Source organism: Octopus sinensis, linkage group LG16, assembly GCF_006345805.1.
Source record: "Octopus sinensis linkage group LG16, ASM634580v1, whole genome shotgun sequence".
NCBI lineage: Eukaryota > Metazoa > Mollusca > Cephalopoda > Octopoda > Octopodidae > Octopus > Octopus sinensis.
In genome coordinates, this window is record NC_043012.1 from 1,704,879 (window position 1) to 1,723,678 (window position 18,800).

The 18,800-nt window shown below is 40.3% G+C and overlaps 1 protein-coding gene and 1 pseudogene across 2 annotated transcripts in view; one reads left to right on the forward strand and one right to left on the reverse strand.

The window, feature by feature from the left end:
* Positions 1 to 18,800, reverse strand: part of LOC115220482 (3'-5' RNA helicase YTHDC2-like) — an 89,707-nt gene that overhangs the window by 46,962 nt on the left and 23,945 nt on the right. For both annotated transcript variants that reach the window (XM_036509817.1, XM_036509816.1), the window contains exons 9-21: positions 18,116 to 18,170; positions 17,070 to 17,122; positions 15,850 to 15,980; positions 13,918 to 14,056; positions 11,516 to 11,708; positions 10,460 to 10,635; positions 9,377 to 9,464; positions 7,727 to 7,814; positions 6,565 to 6,645; positions 4,960 to 5,042; positions 3,409 to 3,514; positions 1,909 to 2,028; positions 92 to 257 (exon numbers count right to left, since the gene is read on the reverse strand). In XM_036509817.1, coding sequence (XP_036365710.1) covers positions 92 to 257; positions 1,909 to 2,028; positions 3,409 to 3,514; positions 4,960 to 5,042; positions 6,565 to 6,645; positions 7,727 to 7,814; positions 9,377 to 9,464; positions 10,460 to 10,635; positions 11,516 to 11,708; positions 13,918 to 14,056; positions 15,850 to 15,980; positions 17,070 to 17,122; positions 18,116 to 18,170 — 1,479 coding nt within the window. The remainder of the gene's footprint in view (positions 1 to 91; positions 258 to 1,908; positions 2,029 to 3,408; positions 3,515 to 4,959; positions 5,043 to 6,564; positions 6,646 to 7,726; positions 7,815 to 9,376; positions 9,465 to 10,459; positions 10,636 to 11,515; positions 11,709 to 13,917; positions 14,057 to 15,849; positions 15,981 to 17,069; positions 17,123 to 18,115; positions 18,171 to 18,800) is intronic.
* LOC115220660 lies at positions 7,058 to 7,176 on the forward strand (annotated as a pseudogene).

The window sequence follows — 18,800 nt, forward strand, 5'->3', positions numbered from 1 at the left end:
AACTGCCTTAACACTAAGTTACATATGGAAAATAAAATAGGAGGGAAGAGAGAAAAAAAAACAACTGGAAATGGAGAAAAGCTATACTTACAAGGATCTTTGTTGGCAAGGGAACAAACAATGGTCAACACTGGATCCAGACATTTCAAGACCACAGAATAAAGTACCATTTTACCAAGAGACGGAGCAATGGGGAAGTCTGCCAAATGATGGCCCAATTCAGTTAGATCTTCCCAAGGATCTAAGGCATCGATTTGCTGAAGAGGAAATCAAATTTAGAAAACTGAAATCTAGCTGGGATTTCATTATTTAAAAAAATATTTTTATTAAATTAATTAATTATTTTTTTTTTTTACATTTACTGCGGGGGTTAAGAGGTCTGCTTCTCAACTGTATGTCTTTTAGTTCTGTGTCATTGTGTAGCAACTTGGGCAACTATCTTGTTCTATAGCCCAAGGCAAACCACAGACTTGTGAGTGAATTTGGTAAATGGAAACTAAAAGAAGCTCATTATGTACAAACATATATATGTGTGTGTGGGTTTGTATATGTATGGAAAACGGAACTTAATGACAATAATGAAATGTGTGTATGTGTGTATGAGGGGGTGCTGAAAAGGTCCTGGCTTTGGGTAAAAGAAAATACAGGAGGATCAGTTAATAGTGATTTTATACAACATATTTCCCTCTCAGATTTACAAACTTATTGCAGCAGTCCTTCAGTTTTTCTAAGCCCTGTAGAAGAACTCAGAGGGTTAAAGCCTCCAGCTAGGCCTTTCACAATACCTATTTCTTTATTACCCACGAGGGGCTAAACATAGAGGGGATAAAACAAGGACAGACATAGGTATTATGTCGATTACATCGACCCCAGTGCGTAACTGGTACTTAATTTATCAACCCCGGCGGAATTTGAACTCACAACGTAACAGCAGACGAAGTACCGCAAAGCATTTTGCCCGGTGTGCTAACGCTTCTGCTAGCTCGTGGCCTTTCACAATACCATTAACCCTTTTGTTACCATATTTCTGTTGAAATAATCTATGTTTCTTTCAATAAACCCTTCTTGCTGAAACTGCACCTGGCTCTGTAGTACAAATGTCTTGTTTTCAAAAGTTCGGAATTAAAATCTTCCACCAAACCTTAGTCGCAATTTATGTTCCTAACACTAGCTTAATGGTTACTAAGTTATTTTACTAAATTCTTTGTTGTATTTAAAATTAATTGGAAGGAACACAGAGCATCTTAACAGAAATATAGTAACAAAAGTTCCATATTAGCTTATGTTCCAAACGCCAGTTCAATAATGACAATGTTATTATATTGAACGCTTCATTATTTTCAAAATTGGAACAGTGTATTTAAACGAAGATTTTATAACAAAAGGGTAAATCAATAGAGAGGAGGCATGGCCTAGGGATTAAGTAGGTGGGCTCTCAATCAGGGGTTCAATTCCTGATCCAGGAAGCACTTTGCTTCGTGTTGCTCAGTGGACAACAATCATCATCATCATCATCGTGTAGTGTCCGCTTTCCATGCTGGCATGGGTTGGACGGTTCAACTGGGGTCTGGGAAGCCAGAAGGCTGCACCAGGCCCAGTCTGATCTGGAAGTGTTTCTACAGCTGGATGCCCTTCCTAACGCCAACCACTCCATGAGTGTAGTGGGTGCTTTTTACGTGCCACCAGCAAACGGCCACGATCGGATGGTGCTTTTTACGTGCCCAATAAATTAATATAGTATAATTGAACGCTGTGATCCACAAAGGAGTAGGAGTACTCCGACAGATCTCATTATCAAGTTATACCTGGGGCAAATAGAAAAACAAACAAAAAAGTAAAAAAAGAAGACAAGATTTAGCATGGTTTCAATTGTTGTTAGAGAGATATTGCTAGCAGTACAGTAGTTACCTTCAACAGCTGGAGAGCATTGCGGATGATAAGGAAACTGGGTGCTTGGATAGCATTGGAGAGAAAGTCAGCAATGGATGTGTTTGAAGGTGCAATCATTTTGGTTTGCAAACACAGTTCCTGAAATAAAGAATAAAATGAGGATAAAACAGTGAAGACTGTGTGAGTGGTGTGTGTGTATATATTACCATCATCATTTAACATCCATTGTCCATGCTGGCATGGGTTGGATGGTTTGACTGGGCTAGCATGTTGGAAGGCTGTGCCAGGCTCCAGTTTGATTTGGCACGGTTTTCTACGGCTGAATGCTCTTCCTAATGCCAACCACTCCAAGAGTGTAATGGGTGCTTTTGTGTGCCACTGGCATGGGTGCCATTTGCGTGACACCGGTCTCTGCCATGTCTGCGATTTTGCTCGGCTTGATGGGTCTTTTTTCTCAAGCATGACATAATGCCAAAAAAAGGTCTTGGTCATTGCCTCTGTGAAGCCCAACACTTGAAAGGAGCTTGGTCACTATGGTCTCCATGAGGCCCAATGCTCAAAAGGTCCTCAGTCATTTTGCCTCTTTATAAACCAGGAAAATCTTGAAGGTAGGAGAATAGCTGTGAAAATGGCTTTAGAAAATTGGCAAAAAATACCCCTATACACCAAAAAAGGTGGCCAGCACCACTACGGAGAATCAAACTCTGTACCTCTGAGAGGCATTTTCACCTGATTTTCTGAAGCTGTTTTTACAGCTATACTCTTACACTCAATATTTTCCTCATTTCAAAAAATATGTCACTCACTCAAAGCTTCAATATCTGTTTATAGAAATATTCCCATACACACATATGCAGTTTACTGTTCTGTTATATGTAGGATCAACAAAAAAAAGTACTCCATCCAGTGAGACAGAAATATTATTTAATATCACGTGATCACGTGACCGACCAGACCATCAGATGTTGTTACACATCGCTGGTCACAATGCGTTCGCATTGTTTTAGCCATGCTGGAGCACCGCCTTTAGTCGAGCAAATCGACCCCGGGACTTATTCTTTGTAAGCCCAGTACTTATTCTATCGGTCTCTTTTGCCGAACCGCTAAGTGACGGGGACATAAACACACCAGCATCGGTTGTCAAGCAATGCTAGGTAGACAAACACAAACGCACACACACACACACACATATATATATATATATATATATACATATATACGACAGGCTTCTTTCAGTTTCCGTCTACCAAATCCACTCACAAGGCATTGGTCGGCCCGGGGCTATAGCAGAAGACACTTGCCCAAGATGCCACGCAGTGGGACTGAACCCGGAACCATGTGGTTGGTTAGCGCCTATTAGTAGGTCCTTTTTAAATTGCCTGGCATGAAACCAATCTGTGATGCAAAAAAGTTTGTGAATCTCTGGTATTGAGGATCCTTCATTGGATCAATGATGACAATGAGTGATGTGATGACAACAACGACAAGGACGACACAGCTGAATAAAATCCCACTTACGTGTAGGGGTAACCGTAACAGTTCCGGGACTTGGTATTGTTCCAGGTTGTCGTGACGTATTCTGCTGAACAAGTGATAACAAACACCTGGTTGAACTCGTCCGGCACTGAAAGAGACAACGACAGAGATGATGACTATTAGATGAGAGAATACTAACCCAAATGTTGGCTACCAGTTGTCCTGCACCAGGCTCCAGTCTGATCTGGCAGTGTTTATACAGCCGGATGCCCTTCCTAATGCCAACCACTCCGAGAGTGAAGTGGGTGCTTTTACGTGCCACCAGCACGAGGGCCAGTCGGGCGGTATTGGCAACGGCCATGCTCAAATAGGGTTTTAGTTGATCATATAAGTTCTACTCTGGTGCTGGGAATGGCTACAACTCAATAAACTAACTTAAGCAAATACAGCATTCTTATTATACTTCAGTTGAAATACAGTCTCTGCTTCAATTAATTGAGAAAATAATTAAGAATTTAATACAAAACTTTGCTATTATTAAACTAGTGTTTGGAACATAAATTGACATGAATTCTTGAGGGAAGGTCTCAGTCCAGATCACTGTTTTGAAGCCAAATTTCTATTGAAATATTTTGCATTTATTTCAGTTAATTTGGAAAATAATGAGAAATCTAGAAAAATACTTTGTCGTTATTAAACTGGAGTTTTGGAACAAAATTAACATGAATTTTTGATAGGTTTTAAGTAAAGACTCTTGAAAACAAGAAGTTTGTACCACAGAACCTGGAGCATTCTCAGGCAAGTCGGCAGCAAAAGGGATACACACACAACAGGTACCCACAGAGTGCCCATTTACCAAATTCCAAACACAAGGCATTGGCTAAGAGGAAAGTACAGTAGGGGACACTTGCTGGAAATGCCACACATAGAAATCAAATCTAGAATTACTTGGTTGAGAAACTAACTTCTTAAGCAGATGGATATAAGAGTACCGTATCCATATGCTGAATAAAACAAAGAACGGAGGACACAAATGAAAATACAAACTTGTTACCAGTTCAAATATGCTTCAGGTGTATTTGAACCCATAAGAAAGCCAGTCACAGTATTTTGTCATGAAGAGAATTTCTTGTTGAAGAAAAATAGGTGTAAATACACTGAATCGGTCCACAACCTCCCCTAACAGCTGGATGCATGCATTTCATAGCAGTTATCTACTCTTCAGCAACAGATGCTGCAGAGTGATGAGAGACAGGTCCCTCTTATGATATTCCCAGTACTGCTCAGTGACTAGTTGCCCTATTCAGCAGCTCACTGTAAATAAAATATGGGGTGACAACACCAAACAGTGATGTGAACAAATACAAGCTTGTTGCCAGTTGAAATATACTTGAGGCATAATTGAATCTGTTTTGTCACACAGAAAATTTCTCACTGTATACAAACAGGGGTGAGCACACTGAGTCAGATCACGGAGCCCCCTAACCAGGCTGCTGGATGCATTCATTTCAGAGTGTTTATCTCTTCTTCAGCAACAGACACCAGAAAGCAGACACTGTGAACAAATAAAAATGGTAAATTGATGATACCTACCGGCCCTTTCTCTGCAAAGCATTTGCTTTGGAAACCCAATGAGTTTTTAACATGGTCACAGAACAAAATGCATCAAAGGATTTCTGGAAAATAAAGACAAGCTTAAATTAGATTCTCTTTTGTTTCTTCCGACAGTGGAGGAGAGGGAATGGCAAGGACAAATCCAACAAAGACAATACGGGGTTGAAAAGATACTTGAGTTTTACCAAGGGCCTTGACAATCTCTCTAATGCTGGTAGAATGAAAAAAAACAAGAAAAACAAAAACAAGACAAACAAATGCACTCAGTATACTCTGGTGGTTATGGTGGAATGTTTGCATGAGAGTGCATGCCAAGGGGGCAAAAAACAAAATCAACATGTTGCTTAAGAATGACCATCATAACATAACTTCACTTTGGAAAACTGTGTGGATGTTGTTTAAAAATCTTGCAAAACAAATACATAAACAAAAAAACTCTCTTTTTCTGATGAGTAAATTTTATGCTTATTTTCACTTTAAATAAGTGCCAAAATTATAATTGTATCTATGTAAAAGTTTTAAAACATTAATTGATGACATCCACTGTTCTCTCATGAAGTCTGCCATTTCAAGATTAAAGGGGTTGGCATTTGGAAGAACATCCTGCTGTACCAAAACCATATTAAAATAGTTGTTTAAGCAAGAAATGGTTGTCTGATCTGTAGGATGCTATATCAACTTCATCATCATTGTTTAATGTCCGCTTTCCATGCTAGCATGGGTTGGATGATTTGACTGAGGTCTGGCGAAACAGATGGCTGCACCACGCTCCAATCTGATCTGGCAGTGTTTCTACAGCCGGATGCCCTTCCTAATGCCAACCACTCCGAGAGTGTAGTGGGTGCTTTTACGTGCCAGTCGGGCAGTATTGGCAACGGCCATGCTCAAATGGTGCTTTTTTATGTGCCACCTGCACAGGAGCTAGTCCAGCGGCATTGGCAATGACCATGCTCGAATTGGATTTTTTACATGCCACCAGCACAAGTGCCAGTAAAATCCATGCCAACAAGATAAGTAGAAGGACAATATGTTGACGATGAATGTGCGTCATTTCATATCATATGGTACACGTGTTATTATCATCATCTTCATTTAACGTCCACTGTCCATACTGGCATGGGTTAGATGGTTTGACGGAAAGTGGCAAGCTGGAGAGCTGTACCAGGTTCCAGTCTGATTTGGCATGGTTTCTATGGCTGGATACCCTACCCAATGCCAACCACAGCAAGAGTGTAATGGGTGCTTTTTATGTGCCACTGGCACGGGTGCCAATGTATGACACCAGCAATGGCCACAACAATGATTTCATAGGTACCGTTTACATGGTGCCAGTAATGGCCACAATGAAGATTTCACTTGGCTCAATGAGTCTTTGCAAGCACAGCAAACTGCCAAAGGTCTTAATCACTTGTCATTGCCTCTGTGAGACCCAACATTCGGAGATCCACCACCTTGTCCCTTGCCTCGATGAGGCCCCACAATTAATAATATTAAGTTATATAAACAAAACAAGCAAGCAAAGAGGAGGAGAAGGATGAGGAGGTGATGGAAGAGAAGGAGAAGAAGGAAGAGAAGGAGGCTAACCTCTTTCATTTTCCCTGAGTCAATTACATAGACAACATCGTTAATGGTGAGACTTGTTTCAGCAATGTTTGTTGAGAGAATCTGAGGAATAAATAAATAAATACAAGCATAAATGTCAAAAAAAAAAAATAATAATAACTAAATAAAGGAAGCATCATCAAAATACCAATAACTGAATATAACATTGGTTAACAACTACCTGTACAACCAATGAATGGCCTTCAGGATGAAGAAGTGTGGCCAAATTTACTGCCACAGTACCACTGTCAACTACATAATTCAATAATCTTTGAATCTGTTCCTTCTTAAGGAGTTATCTCCTCTTGTATGCAAAATAACAAATGACAAAATTTGTTCAGGAAAAAGAAAAGAGCTCGGTGACTTTTAAACTTATCTTCTCCCTTTAGCATTCAGATTATTCTTTAAAAATGTAATGCTTATTTGTTCACATTGTTTTGGATTAATCATGGATTATCTCAAAGATTCAAGATTTGCTTACGGCAATATCACGTTGAAAGCACCAGTTCTTGTCCAATCACCGAAGTTAAGCAACGTCGAGCCTCGTTAGTACTTAGATGGGTGATCGCTTGGGAAACCTAGGTGTAGTAAGCGTCACACATTTAGGCGCAGGAGTGGCTGTGTGTAAGTAGCTGGCTTACCAACCACATGGTTAGGGGTTCAGTTCCACTGTGTGGCACCTTGGGCAAGTGTCTTCTACTATAGTCTCAGGCCGACCAAAGCCTTGCGATTGGATTTGGTAGACGGAAACTGAAAGAAGCCCATCATATATATGTATATATATGTGTGTGTGTGTTTGTCCCCCAAAACATCGATTGACAACCGATGCTGGTGTGTTTACGTCCCCGTAACTTAGCATTTCGGCAAGGGAGACCGATAGAATGAGTGCTGGGCTTGCAAAGAATAAGTCATGGCGTCGATTTGCTCGACTAAAGCAGTGCTCCAGCATGGCCGCAGTCAAATGACTGAAACAAGTAAAAGAGTATTTGATTGATGTAATTGCATATTTTCAAAATGATATTGTAGGGAAAGTGTGCGAGGGCAGAGCTAGCTGGTCTGAATATGAAAACAACTAGAATATTTGAGCTGAATATGGCCAGTTTAAATGTCAAAAGGTTACATATAGGAATAATAGGTTACGTACAATTTTCCTCACTCCTGGTGGAGATGATTTAAAAACTCGTTTCTGATCCAGTGACTGCATAGAGGAGTGTAACATAAAAAGAATATATCTGAAAATAGGTCGTAAATATATATATGTGAAAAATCAAAATGAACATGGAAATGGTTAATGACAAACGACAAATAAATAGGATAATTCTCATCATCATCATCATCATCTAGCGTCCGTTTTCCATGCTAGCATGGGTTGGACGGTTCAACTGGGGTCTGGGAAGCCAGAAGGCTGCACCAGGCCCAGTCTGATCTGGCAATGTTTCTATGGCTGGATGCCCTTCCTAACGTCAACCACTCTGTAAGTGAAGTGGGTGCTTTTTACGTGCCACCGGCACAGGTGCCAGACGAGGCTGGCAAACGGCCACGGTCGGATGGTGCTTTTTACGTGCCACCGGCACAGGTGCCAGACGAGGCTGGCAAACGGCCACGGTCGGATGGTGCTTTTTACGAGCCACCTTCCTTCTCTTGTCGCTGTCTTTTGTTTTTGCTTTTTGTACAATTTTGAACCATACATACACACACAGACTGGCTACTGTGCTGGTGGTATGTAAAAAGCACAATCTGAACATGGTTGATGCCAATGCCCTCTGACTGGCTCCAGTGCCAGTGGCATGTAAAAAGCACCCACTACACTCTTGGAGTGGTTAGCGTTAGGAAGGGCATCCAGATATAGAAACTTTGCTAGATCAGTTTGGAGCCTGATGTTCAGTTTGATGTTCAGGAAAAATGGAAAAGTTTTTGATGTTTCAAGTCTTTGCTCTTCAACAGAAAAGAATATAGATATAAAATTAAATTAAGCAACAGGATATCAAGTAGTAATGCTGTATGCCCATTTCAAGTGGCTCTATTTAACTGAACAATGCAATCATTACATCAATTTCAATGCAGGGCCATCTTCAGCTGCACAAATATATAAATGGAATTCTAACAAGAAGAAAATTTTAATATAATTTTCCCCAATATTTCAACAGAGCAAGAAGATGGAAAAAATTCATGTTGACGCTATTGTAGCTAAGAATAGACTACAACTTCTAAGAATCGCATGGAGCAGAGTGGGGTCATAGGGTTGTAATTCATTTATAATTCATTTATCTCTTTATCAACTACTGAACATAGCATATATGTAATGCAATATAATTTACAATATAACATAATATCCTATGATTTTTTATATTTAATCCTGGAGGGTAAGTTTACAACAGATATGACACCAAAATTAATTTCCACCATGGAAATTAAAGTATGGTAACTATAATTGTTAGTTTCAAAAATTGCATTACATATGTTATATGCTATGTGTTGTGGTATGTGCTGTGCTATATGTAATACTATCCGGATCTTTACCTTTTGACCGACAGATTTAAAAAAAATTTTTTTATAACTAAACACTTTCAAACTTCAGACACTGGTAGAATATGTCATATAAAACATCTTTTACTCTTAGCATGTGGCTTGGAGCCTGGTGCAGCCTATTGGCTAGCCAGTTCTCAGCAAATCGTCCAACCCATACCAGAATGGAAAACGAACGCTAAACAATGACAATGATATATATTGTTTTCAAATGGGAGAGAGCGAGTGATGAGAGAGAGTTTAGGGGGCAGGATGGTATGTTACCTACCTGATACTCTCAAATCTTTTCTCTTCCAAAATTTTTTCTTTCACACCAACAATATCTTCATAGCCAGGAAGAAAAACAAGAATAGCACCTGGAATAATAAAAATATAAAAAATGAAATCCATATCGCTTTTAATACATACACACAAAGACTTCCTTCTGTTTCCCTCTACCAAATCAACTCACAAGGATTTGGTTGGTTTGGTGCTATAGCAGAAGGTACTTGATAGGGGTGTCACACAAGATCAAAACCCAAGTGGTTGACAAGCAAGCTTCTTAATCACACAGCCAGTAACTAATAGTTAGTTTAACTGAAGTTCAAATTATTTCCTTTCACAGTTTTACTTTCTGTGCAAACTCTATCACGCTGAATCAATGCAGGAGGTTACATGATCACTTCACATTCTGGACAGAGCAACCAAATCTCCCTCAAATATCACTTGTCTAATAAAAGAATAAGTTGAGGGGAGGGAAGCATTCCGTCGGTTACGACGATGAGGGTTCCGGTTGATCCGACCAATGGAACAGCCTGCTCGTGAAATTAACGTGTAAGTGGCTGAGCACTCCACAGACACGTGTACCCTTAACGTAGTTCTCGGGGATATTCAGCATGACACAGAGAGTGACAAGGCCGGCCCTTTGAAATACAGGTATAACAGAAACAGGAAGTAAGAGTGAGAGAAAGTTGTGGTGAAAGAGTACAGCAGGGATCACCACCATCTCCTGCTGGAGCCTCGTGGAGCTTTAGGTGTTTTCGCTCAATAAACACTCACAACGCCCGGTCTGGGAATCGAAACCGCGATCCTATGACCGCGAGTCCGCTGCCCCAACCACTGGGCCATTGCGCCTCCACAAAAGAATAAGTTGAATAATGTGGTTGTATCTGAAACTCCAAAAGGGACCAACATGATTCATTTACAAGAAGTCTTTCGCCAACATCTGGTCTTCAAATGTGAGGTCTCCTCACTCCACATTTTCTCCAGCTACTACAACAGTTTCTGCTCCACAAAACTAGTTATTTGCATGTCATTTGATCAAGCAGAGAAGAGCTGAGATGGTTGAGTTAAGTTAGAAAAAGCAACTTACCTTCAGAAGAAGTAGTACATATCTTATGGATAAGACATATGATGAGATCTTTGTCAATTTTGTCATCATCAAAACACTGGTGGTAGATGTTCAAAAGTTCTCTGTCCTGGGGTGTCATATTTTCAGAAGACTTCACTAGAACTGTGTCCGATGTGACATTGTCCTCTGGAGAATTCCTATCACACACAATGCAGAAAATGGTTACAGAAATAAAAGGAAACATGCAAGTACTGAGGTATAACCAAATAGTGGACATAGTACCAAGTAAAAAGTTATAGTGTTAACCCTTTCGTATTTAAACCAGCCATACCGGACCAAAATATTCCACCTGTTTTAAGTTCAAACTGGTCAGATCCAGCCTCTTACACCTACCCAACAATGTCACTCAAAAAATAAACATATTATCAAAATCTCATAGCTATAAATGTCAGTGGTTAGAGTATTGGGGAATCATGAGGTAGTGAGTTCGATTCCTGGACAGGGCGGTGTATTGTGTTCTTGAGCAAGACACTTTAATTCATGTTACACCAGTTCACTCAACCATAGTCAAACAAATCGGCCCCAGGACTTATCCTTTGCAAGCCTAGTATCTATTCCATCAGTCTTTTTTGCCGAACCGCTAAGTTATGGGAACCTAAACACACCAACATCAGTTCTCAAGCGATGGTGGGTGGGGACAAACACATGCGTTAATATATATATATATATATATATACATATATACGACGGGCTTCTTTTAGTTTCCCTCTACCAAATCTTCTCACAAGGTTTTAGTCAGCCAGAGGCTATAGTAGAAGACACTTGCCCAAGGTGCCATGCAGGGGGACTGAACCCAGAACCATGTGGTTGGGAAGCAAGCTTCTTACCATACAGCCACAACAGTTCAGCAAAAAGGGATTGACAGAATAAGTACTAGACTTTAAAAAAACAAAAAAAAGCGCTGGAGTTGATTGGTTTGAGTAAACTCCTCAAGGCAGTGCTGCAGCATGACCACAGTCAAATGACCGAAACAAGTAAAAGACAAAAAGATAAAACAAGTACAAAAATTATATTTACCGATAACTTTCCAGAAGCTCCAGAATCTCAGCTCTTTGGAATTTCTTAGCCCATTCAAAGACAGTCCAATCGTTGGATGCCTGGACATTGACACTTGCTCCCAGACTCAACAGCCTCTCGACTACATCGAAGTAGCCTCGACCAGTGGCTATCATTAACGCTGTTGCACTGGTTTCAGAATGCTTGTAGTCAACTACGACAAACAGAAGGGAAAACATGAGAAATGATGACAAAACAAAAATAAAGGAACCCGCCCCCCAAAAAAAAAAAAAAGGCATTGTGGCATTTAGAATCTCACTTCGCAACATGGGTTCTAGGTTAAGTCCTATTACTTGGTACCTTGAGCAATTGTTTTCTACTATACCCCTTGGCTGACCAATGTCTTGCAAATGAATTTAGTAGATGGAAACTGCATAGAAGCCAGTCACTGGGATTCATATAGGGGATGACAGAGAACCAAGACGCTTGGTGGTTTGCTGTGCTTGAAAAGACATGTCAAGCTAAGTAAAAGTATGGTTGCTCTTCCATACAGAGGCCCGTCCCTTGCAACCCTCTCCAGCTGAACATCACTAATCTTGTGGGGCTGATAGCTACTGGTGCTACATAAAAGCACCCAGTACGCTCTGTAAAGTGGTTGGCGTTAGGAAGGGCATCCTGCTGTAGGAACCATGCTAAAACAGGCATGGAGTCTGAACAGGCCTTCAGCTGGTCAGCTCCTGTCAAACTGTTCAACCCATATATATATATATATATATATATTATATATATATATATCAACGCCTGCTTAGTTCGGCTGCTCTACATTGAAGAGGGGCAAATACCCTGAAACTAGTCTGTAGATGCCAGACCAGCAAGGGAAAGCAGCTGACCTCCCCTGTTCGAAGGTTATAATGGACACAGGTTCATGTGTCATAGCTAGCTAGAGGTGATGGTCTCTTGGAGCTAATCAACGGCAGCATTCATCCTATTTTTCTGGACTGCCATGTTAGTGTGACAATAACTATTAATATATATATATATATATAGTTAATCCAAACATGAAAACACAACGCGAGGACGTGGGACAAATATAGTATTATTGGACGCTCAGAAAGGAAGGGAAGAAGGAGGGTTTTACATTTTGAGTGGAGCTCTTCGTCAGAAACATAGGAAAAGGAAAGATCCAAGGAAGGGAAGACGAAGGAAAAAAAATCGCCAACGGTACACACGCGATCACATATTTCTTTACTACCCACAAGGGGCTAAACACAGAGGGGACAAACAAGGACAGACAAACGGATTAAGTCGATTACATCGACCCCAGTGCGTAACTGGTACTTAATTTTCCCAGTTATATATATATATTACCATCATCAGTTAATATCCATTTTCCATACTACATGGGTTGGCAAACCAGCTGAAGGACCGTTCAGGCTCCAGGACAGTAGCAATCATTTACAACCATCACACAATGTCAAAGATAAAGAGACATAAACATACACATATATATATATGTACATATATAAATGTGTGTGTGTGTGTGCTGGTGTTACAAATAAAGCACCTGTGCTAGTACCACATATAATGCACCTGTGCTGGTGCCACATATAATGCACCTGTGCTTGTGCCACATATAAAGAACTTCTGCTGGCCCCACATATAAAGCACCAAAAAGTGGTTGGCATTAGAAAGGGCATCCATCCATAGAAACCATGCCCAAACAGACAAGTGGACCCTGGTGCAGCTCTCTGTTTTGCCAGCTCCTGTAAAACCATCCAACCCATGCCAGCATGGAAAGTGGATGTTAAATGATGATGATGATGATGATGATGATGACAGCACATTCTTTCATCAGTCTCAATCTACCAAATCCAGTCACAAGGTATTGGTCACCTCAGGCGTCATCATCATCATCGTTTAACGTCCGCTTTCCATGCTAGCATGGGTTGGACGGTTCAACTGGGGTCTGGGGAGCCCGAAGGCTGCACCAGGCCAGTCAGATCTGGCAGTGTTTCTACAGCTGGATGCCCTTCCTAACGCCAACCACTCCGAGAGTGTAGTGGGTGATTTTATGTGCCACCGACACAGGTGCCAGACGAGGCTGGCGAACGGCCACACTCGGATGGTGTTTTTTATGTGCCACTGACACAGGTGCCAGACGAGGCTGGCAGACGGCCACACTCGGATGGTGTTTTTTATGTGCCACCGACACAGGTGCCAGACGAGGCTGGCGAACGGCTACGATCGGATGGTGTTTGTTACGTGCCCACAGCATGGAGGCCAGTCGATGCGGTACTATAATAAATAAAACTTGCCTAAGGTACCATGGAGTGGAACTGAACCTGAAACCAAGAAATGGAATTGCTAATGGTGAACAGGGTACAAGTGAACAGGTAAAAGAAAAGCAAATTAAGGATCCTTACCACTGATGCTCTCGTTAATAATTAAATTGAAGATCTGCTCAAAAGCTTCTTCACTGTCAGTGAGCCAAGCATCTGTGAGAAGCTGATCCATTTCTTTAATCAACCAGGGTTCAAGTTCGTCTTTCTCCTCTACAGACTTCTTGGGATGAATAACAGAGAAAAGAACAGACAGAGAAAAAGAATATAGTTAGATCTCAATTTTAATGCAAACGCACAGACATACCCACTTAAACATTCACAAATATACATTAAACACACTAACTATTCTTATAAGTGTATATATATATATATATATATATATATATCATCATCACTTAACATCCGTTTTCCATGCTGGCATGGGTTTGACAGTTTGACTGGGGACTAGCAAGCCAGGAGGCTACACCAGGCTCCAATCTGATTTAGCAATCTTTCTACAGCTTGATGCCCTTCCTAACACCAACCATTCCGAGAAAGTAGTGGATGCTTTTTATATGCCAACAAGGGAGCCATATATATATACACTAGCAGAATTGCCCGGCGTTGCTCGGGGCTGAATTGCTTGAAAGTACTGTTAATGATTGCACTGAATTATGATGATTATTCAGGCAAATATTGATATAAGTTTACGGTGGGAGATAAGGACTTAACGATCAAACATGTGCCATTGCATTGTTTTGGGGGAACCAAATTTCTGATGAGCATTATAGGGGCACCAACTTTAAGTTTGAGAAAGTGTGGTGGTAGTCCGGGGTGCTCAAAGGAATTGAGTACCTCTATTGGATAGTTGATGACGTCCTCTGGATCAGGAGTTGTATCGATAGACTGATATACATAGACTTCCCCAGGAATGAGTTTTAGCATTTCATCATTAATATGGTGAACAGTTTTATTCCTCGGGGCCAGTATAGCCTTTTTGCCAATCCAATCCATATTCTGATAATTAGCTTGTAGATGAAGGTCTTTTACATTTCGAGCCTACGCTCTTCAACAGAAAGGAACACAGAAATAAGTAGAGAGAGAATTAAAAAAAGACTTGTGGATTTAATGATCAATCATGGCAACTACATACATAGACAGACTGACAGATAGATAGATCTAATCCATGCCAGCATAGAAAATGGATGTTAAATGATGATAATGGTGCTCCAGCATGGTAACAGCCTTGTCAAAGAATATACATTTATACATATTGTCATTGTTTAACATCAGTTTTCCATGCCAGCATGATACATACATTAAACAATTACACGCAAAAGTTTCATAGTGACTTCGAAGTGTTGGCATGCTTACTGTCGATAGATTGTCTGACAAAGATGAGTAAGCCGAAACTAAAAGTTTATTAAACCTGTCCTCTTCTAAGAAGTTTTGAGTAGTCATTCACCTCAATGTTAAATTGTTTTTGTATATAACTTGACATAAAAACACACATTGACATTCTCAAATGCAGGATAATACTAATAATATAGCATGAACAGGATAAACTATCCATATTCGACCAGAAGAATGGGGCCCCACCTGCAAGGTCATGTACTGTTTATCTGAATATGATATCACCATGCCGCGTATATATGTTTGTGGTGCATGTGCCTGGTGTACCCTTATCAGACGGGCAGTCATGATGGGTGTAATGGGCTTCATATATTTTACCCCAGTGTCACACTGATGGCATGCACTGCTCTCTCACTCAATAATAATAACAATAATAATGATGATTTGAAATTTTGCCACAAGAGTAGCAATTTTGGGGGAGGATATGAATAGATTACATTGACCCCAGTGTTCAACTGGTACTTATTTTATTGTCCTCAAGAGGATGAAAAGCAAAGCTGATCTCAGTGGGATTTGAACAGAGGAAATAAAGGCAGATGAAATGCCACTAAGCAATTAGCCCGGTGTGCTAATGATTCTGCCAGCTCACCGCTTATTAAAATATTGACAAAAAATAATTACCTCAAGGGCTTTATCTAATACTTCCAAGTTTTTACCAGCCATTTTAGTTCGGTAAGGCTTGTCTTCAGATTCGTTAGTCAGGCTTAATTTTCTGCTACACCAGTCACTTAATTGCTTCTGTTGTTTCTCCACTAAAAGACACGAAACAGTGCAAACAAATTACTATATAATAATTACATTAGAAAGAAGGAAAAATAAAATGCATCATGATTATTTTTCTTTTAAGGTGGACTGGCTCCTGTGCAAGTGGCATGTAAAAAACACCATTTGAGTGTGGCCGTTGCCAGTACCACCTGACAGGCCATCGTGCCAGTGGCATGTAAAAGCACCCACTACACTCTCGGAGTGGTTGGCGTTAGGAAGGGCATCCAGCTGTAGAAACTCGGCCAGATCAGATTGGAGCCTGGTGCAGTCATCTGGTTTGCCAATCCTCAGTCAAATCATCCAACCCATGCTAGCATGGAAAGCAGACGTTAAACGATGGTGATGATGATGAAGCAGGGGGATGAATTGGATGCTTAAATTGTAGATGCTGACACGGTAAATTATCAGCTCTGGCATTTGATTTTCAGAAGTGGAGAGAATGGTAAAATAGCCAAATTTGCAATCTTCAGTTGAGTATTTATGTCTATTCTCATCAATGGTCAGGAATGTTGAGTAATGACCAAAAGAATACAATCACCAATACAAGCAGCCAGGTTTATCTTTCATCCTTCCAGGGTCAACAAGAGAAATATCAGCCACGTACCATCATCATCATCACCATAATAATCATCATTTAAAATCTGTTGTCCATGCTGGCATGGGTTGGATGGTCTGATCAAGAGCTGCACCAGACTTCAGTCTGTTTTGACTTGGTTTCTATGGCTGGATGCCCTTCCTAACACCAACCACTTTACAGAGTGTGTCCGCATAGGTGCTTTTATGTGACACCACATGGGGTGCACCTATATATATATATATATATATATACACACACACACACAATCAGTTTCCCTCATTTCTATGAAATCCACTCGCTAAGTTTTTATAAGCCAGAGGCTATAAACAAAGACACTAGTGCAAGGGGTTAAGCAGTGGACTGAACCCAAAACCACACGGTAGCAAAGCGAACTCGCTAACCACACAGCTGTTATTTGTCAAAATAAATTGATTCAGTGTAAAAGCTGGAATGGTGTTAACCGAAATGAAATTCAAAATAAAAAAAAAAGAATACTCACCATTTGATAATTCTCTTTTAGATCTCTCCATTGCTTTTGTGGAATAGTTGGTCCTGAAAATAGTTTATCACTCATATAATAGATGCTGTTGTGCATAATAAATAGTTTGTGTAATGCAAGGGGAAATAACACTAAGCAAACTGAAGTTAACTGCTTGGTTACAATCTGAAGGAGTGTGTGAGTGTGTGGCTGTGTGTGTGTGTGCGCACATGCACAGGGTTGTACAGACAATCACGGTTATCATCATTTTATATCGACCTTCGATGCCAGCAAAGATTGAGCAATCCAACAGGACCAAAAGAGTTGGAGCACCACACTTGCATTATAATGTCTCAGTTTTGGCATACTTTCTACAGCTGGATGCCCTTCCTTACACTATGTTTTACTGAGTGTATCAGATGCTTTTCTCATGGCACCAGCACAAATAAGGTCACCTTATAACTAACAAGACCGTGACCGACCAGGCTATCAGATGTTGCTATACATCGCTGGTCACAATGCGCTTCGCATTGTTTTAGCCTTCAAATGATGCCACCCTGCTGGCTAAGCGAGCAGGTCAACAGAAGAACGAGTGGGAGAAAGTTGTGGCGAAAGAGTACAGCAGGGATCGCCACCACCTCCTGCAGGAGCCTCGTGGAGCTTTAGGTGTTTTCGCTCAATAAACACTCACAACGCCTGGTCTGGGAATCGAAACCGCGATCCTACGACCGCGAGTCCGCTACCCTAACCACTGGGCCATTGCGCCTCCACAAATATATATATATATATATATATGTATGTATATATATGTATATATATATTACATGAGAAAATGAGAGCAAGAGAAATAATATTCTTAAGATTATAAATCAGAAATAGTACAGGACAAGTAACTACACTTGGAAAAGTTCAGGATGTAGCTAGGGACCAGTCCTCTTCAAAAATGCTAATAGTTTTCCATTTGGTTAAGAACTGAGGTCGCAACAAGATCATCCTCATCAGTTTTAAATCTGCTTTCTCTGAGAATTTGCTGATTTTAGGAAAACTAATACAGAAAATAAACTCACCATTTCAATACATCTTCTAAAAAATATTCTTTCACCTCAAATAATGTTCCTGGAACTGTGAACAGATAAAAAGATAATACAGTAATAGATTACACTTAGTTTTCTCACACACACTCATATACAGGAAAACGAATGTTTTTAATTAAATCCACAACATTGAGCTTCTTCACAAATGGGGAATTTTGGTATGTATTTCTTTGTAAATTCTGGATTCCCACCAAGTATTACTCTACAGAGCAGTATCATAGAGAGAATTACCATAGTAGTATAAATATGCAAAACAATAAAGGAGCCTGAATATTTTGCTGGAATTGCTAGAAACAGAAACCCAATCTCCCTCAAGTCACATCCTACCCATCTATACAAAGAAGGATGTATGTGGAGCCAGGATAAGGTAGCCTTGGATGTGTTATACTTTTAACAAAGACAGAATGATCACGGTTTGACTATCTCTGATCATAGGTCTGCTCAATCAAGACACACCAGGAGTTAAACAACTACTACTATAAGTCAAGAAAGGAGCTTCTAGAAAGGGTTGACAACTCTCCATCAATATTTTTTTCTACTCTAGGCACAACGTTTCTGCCAGTTCACTGCTTTAGAAAAGCAATATATTCTTTTCTACTCTAGGCACAAGGCCTGAAATTTTGGGGGGAGTGGGGACCAGTCAATTAGATTGCCCCCA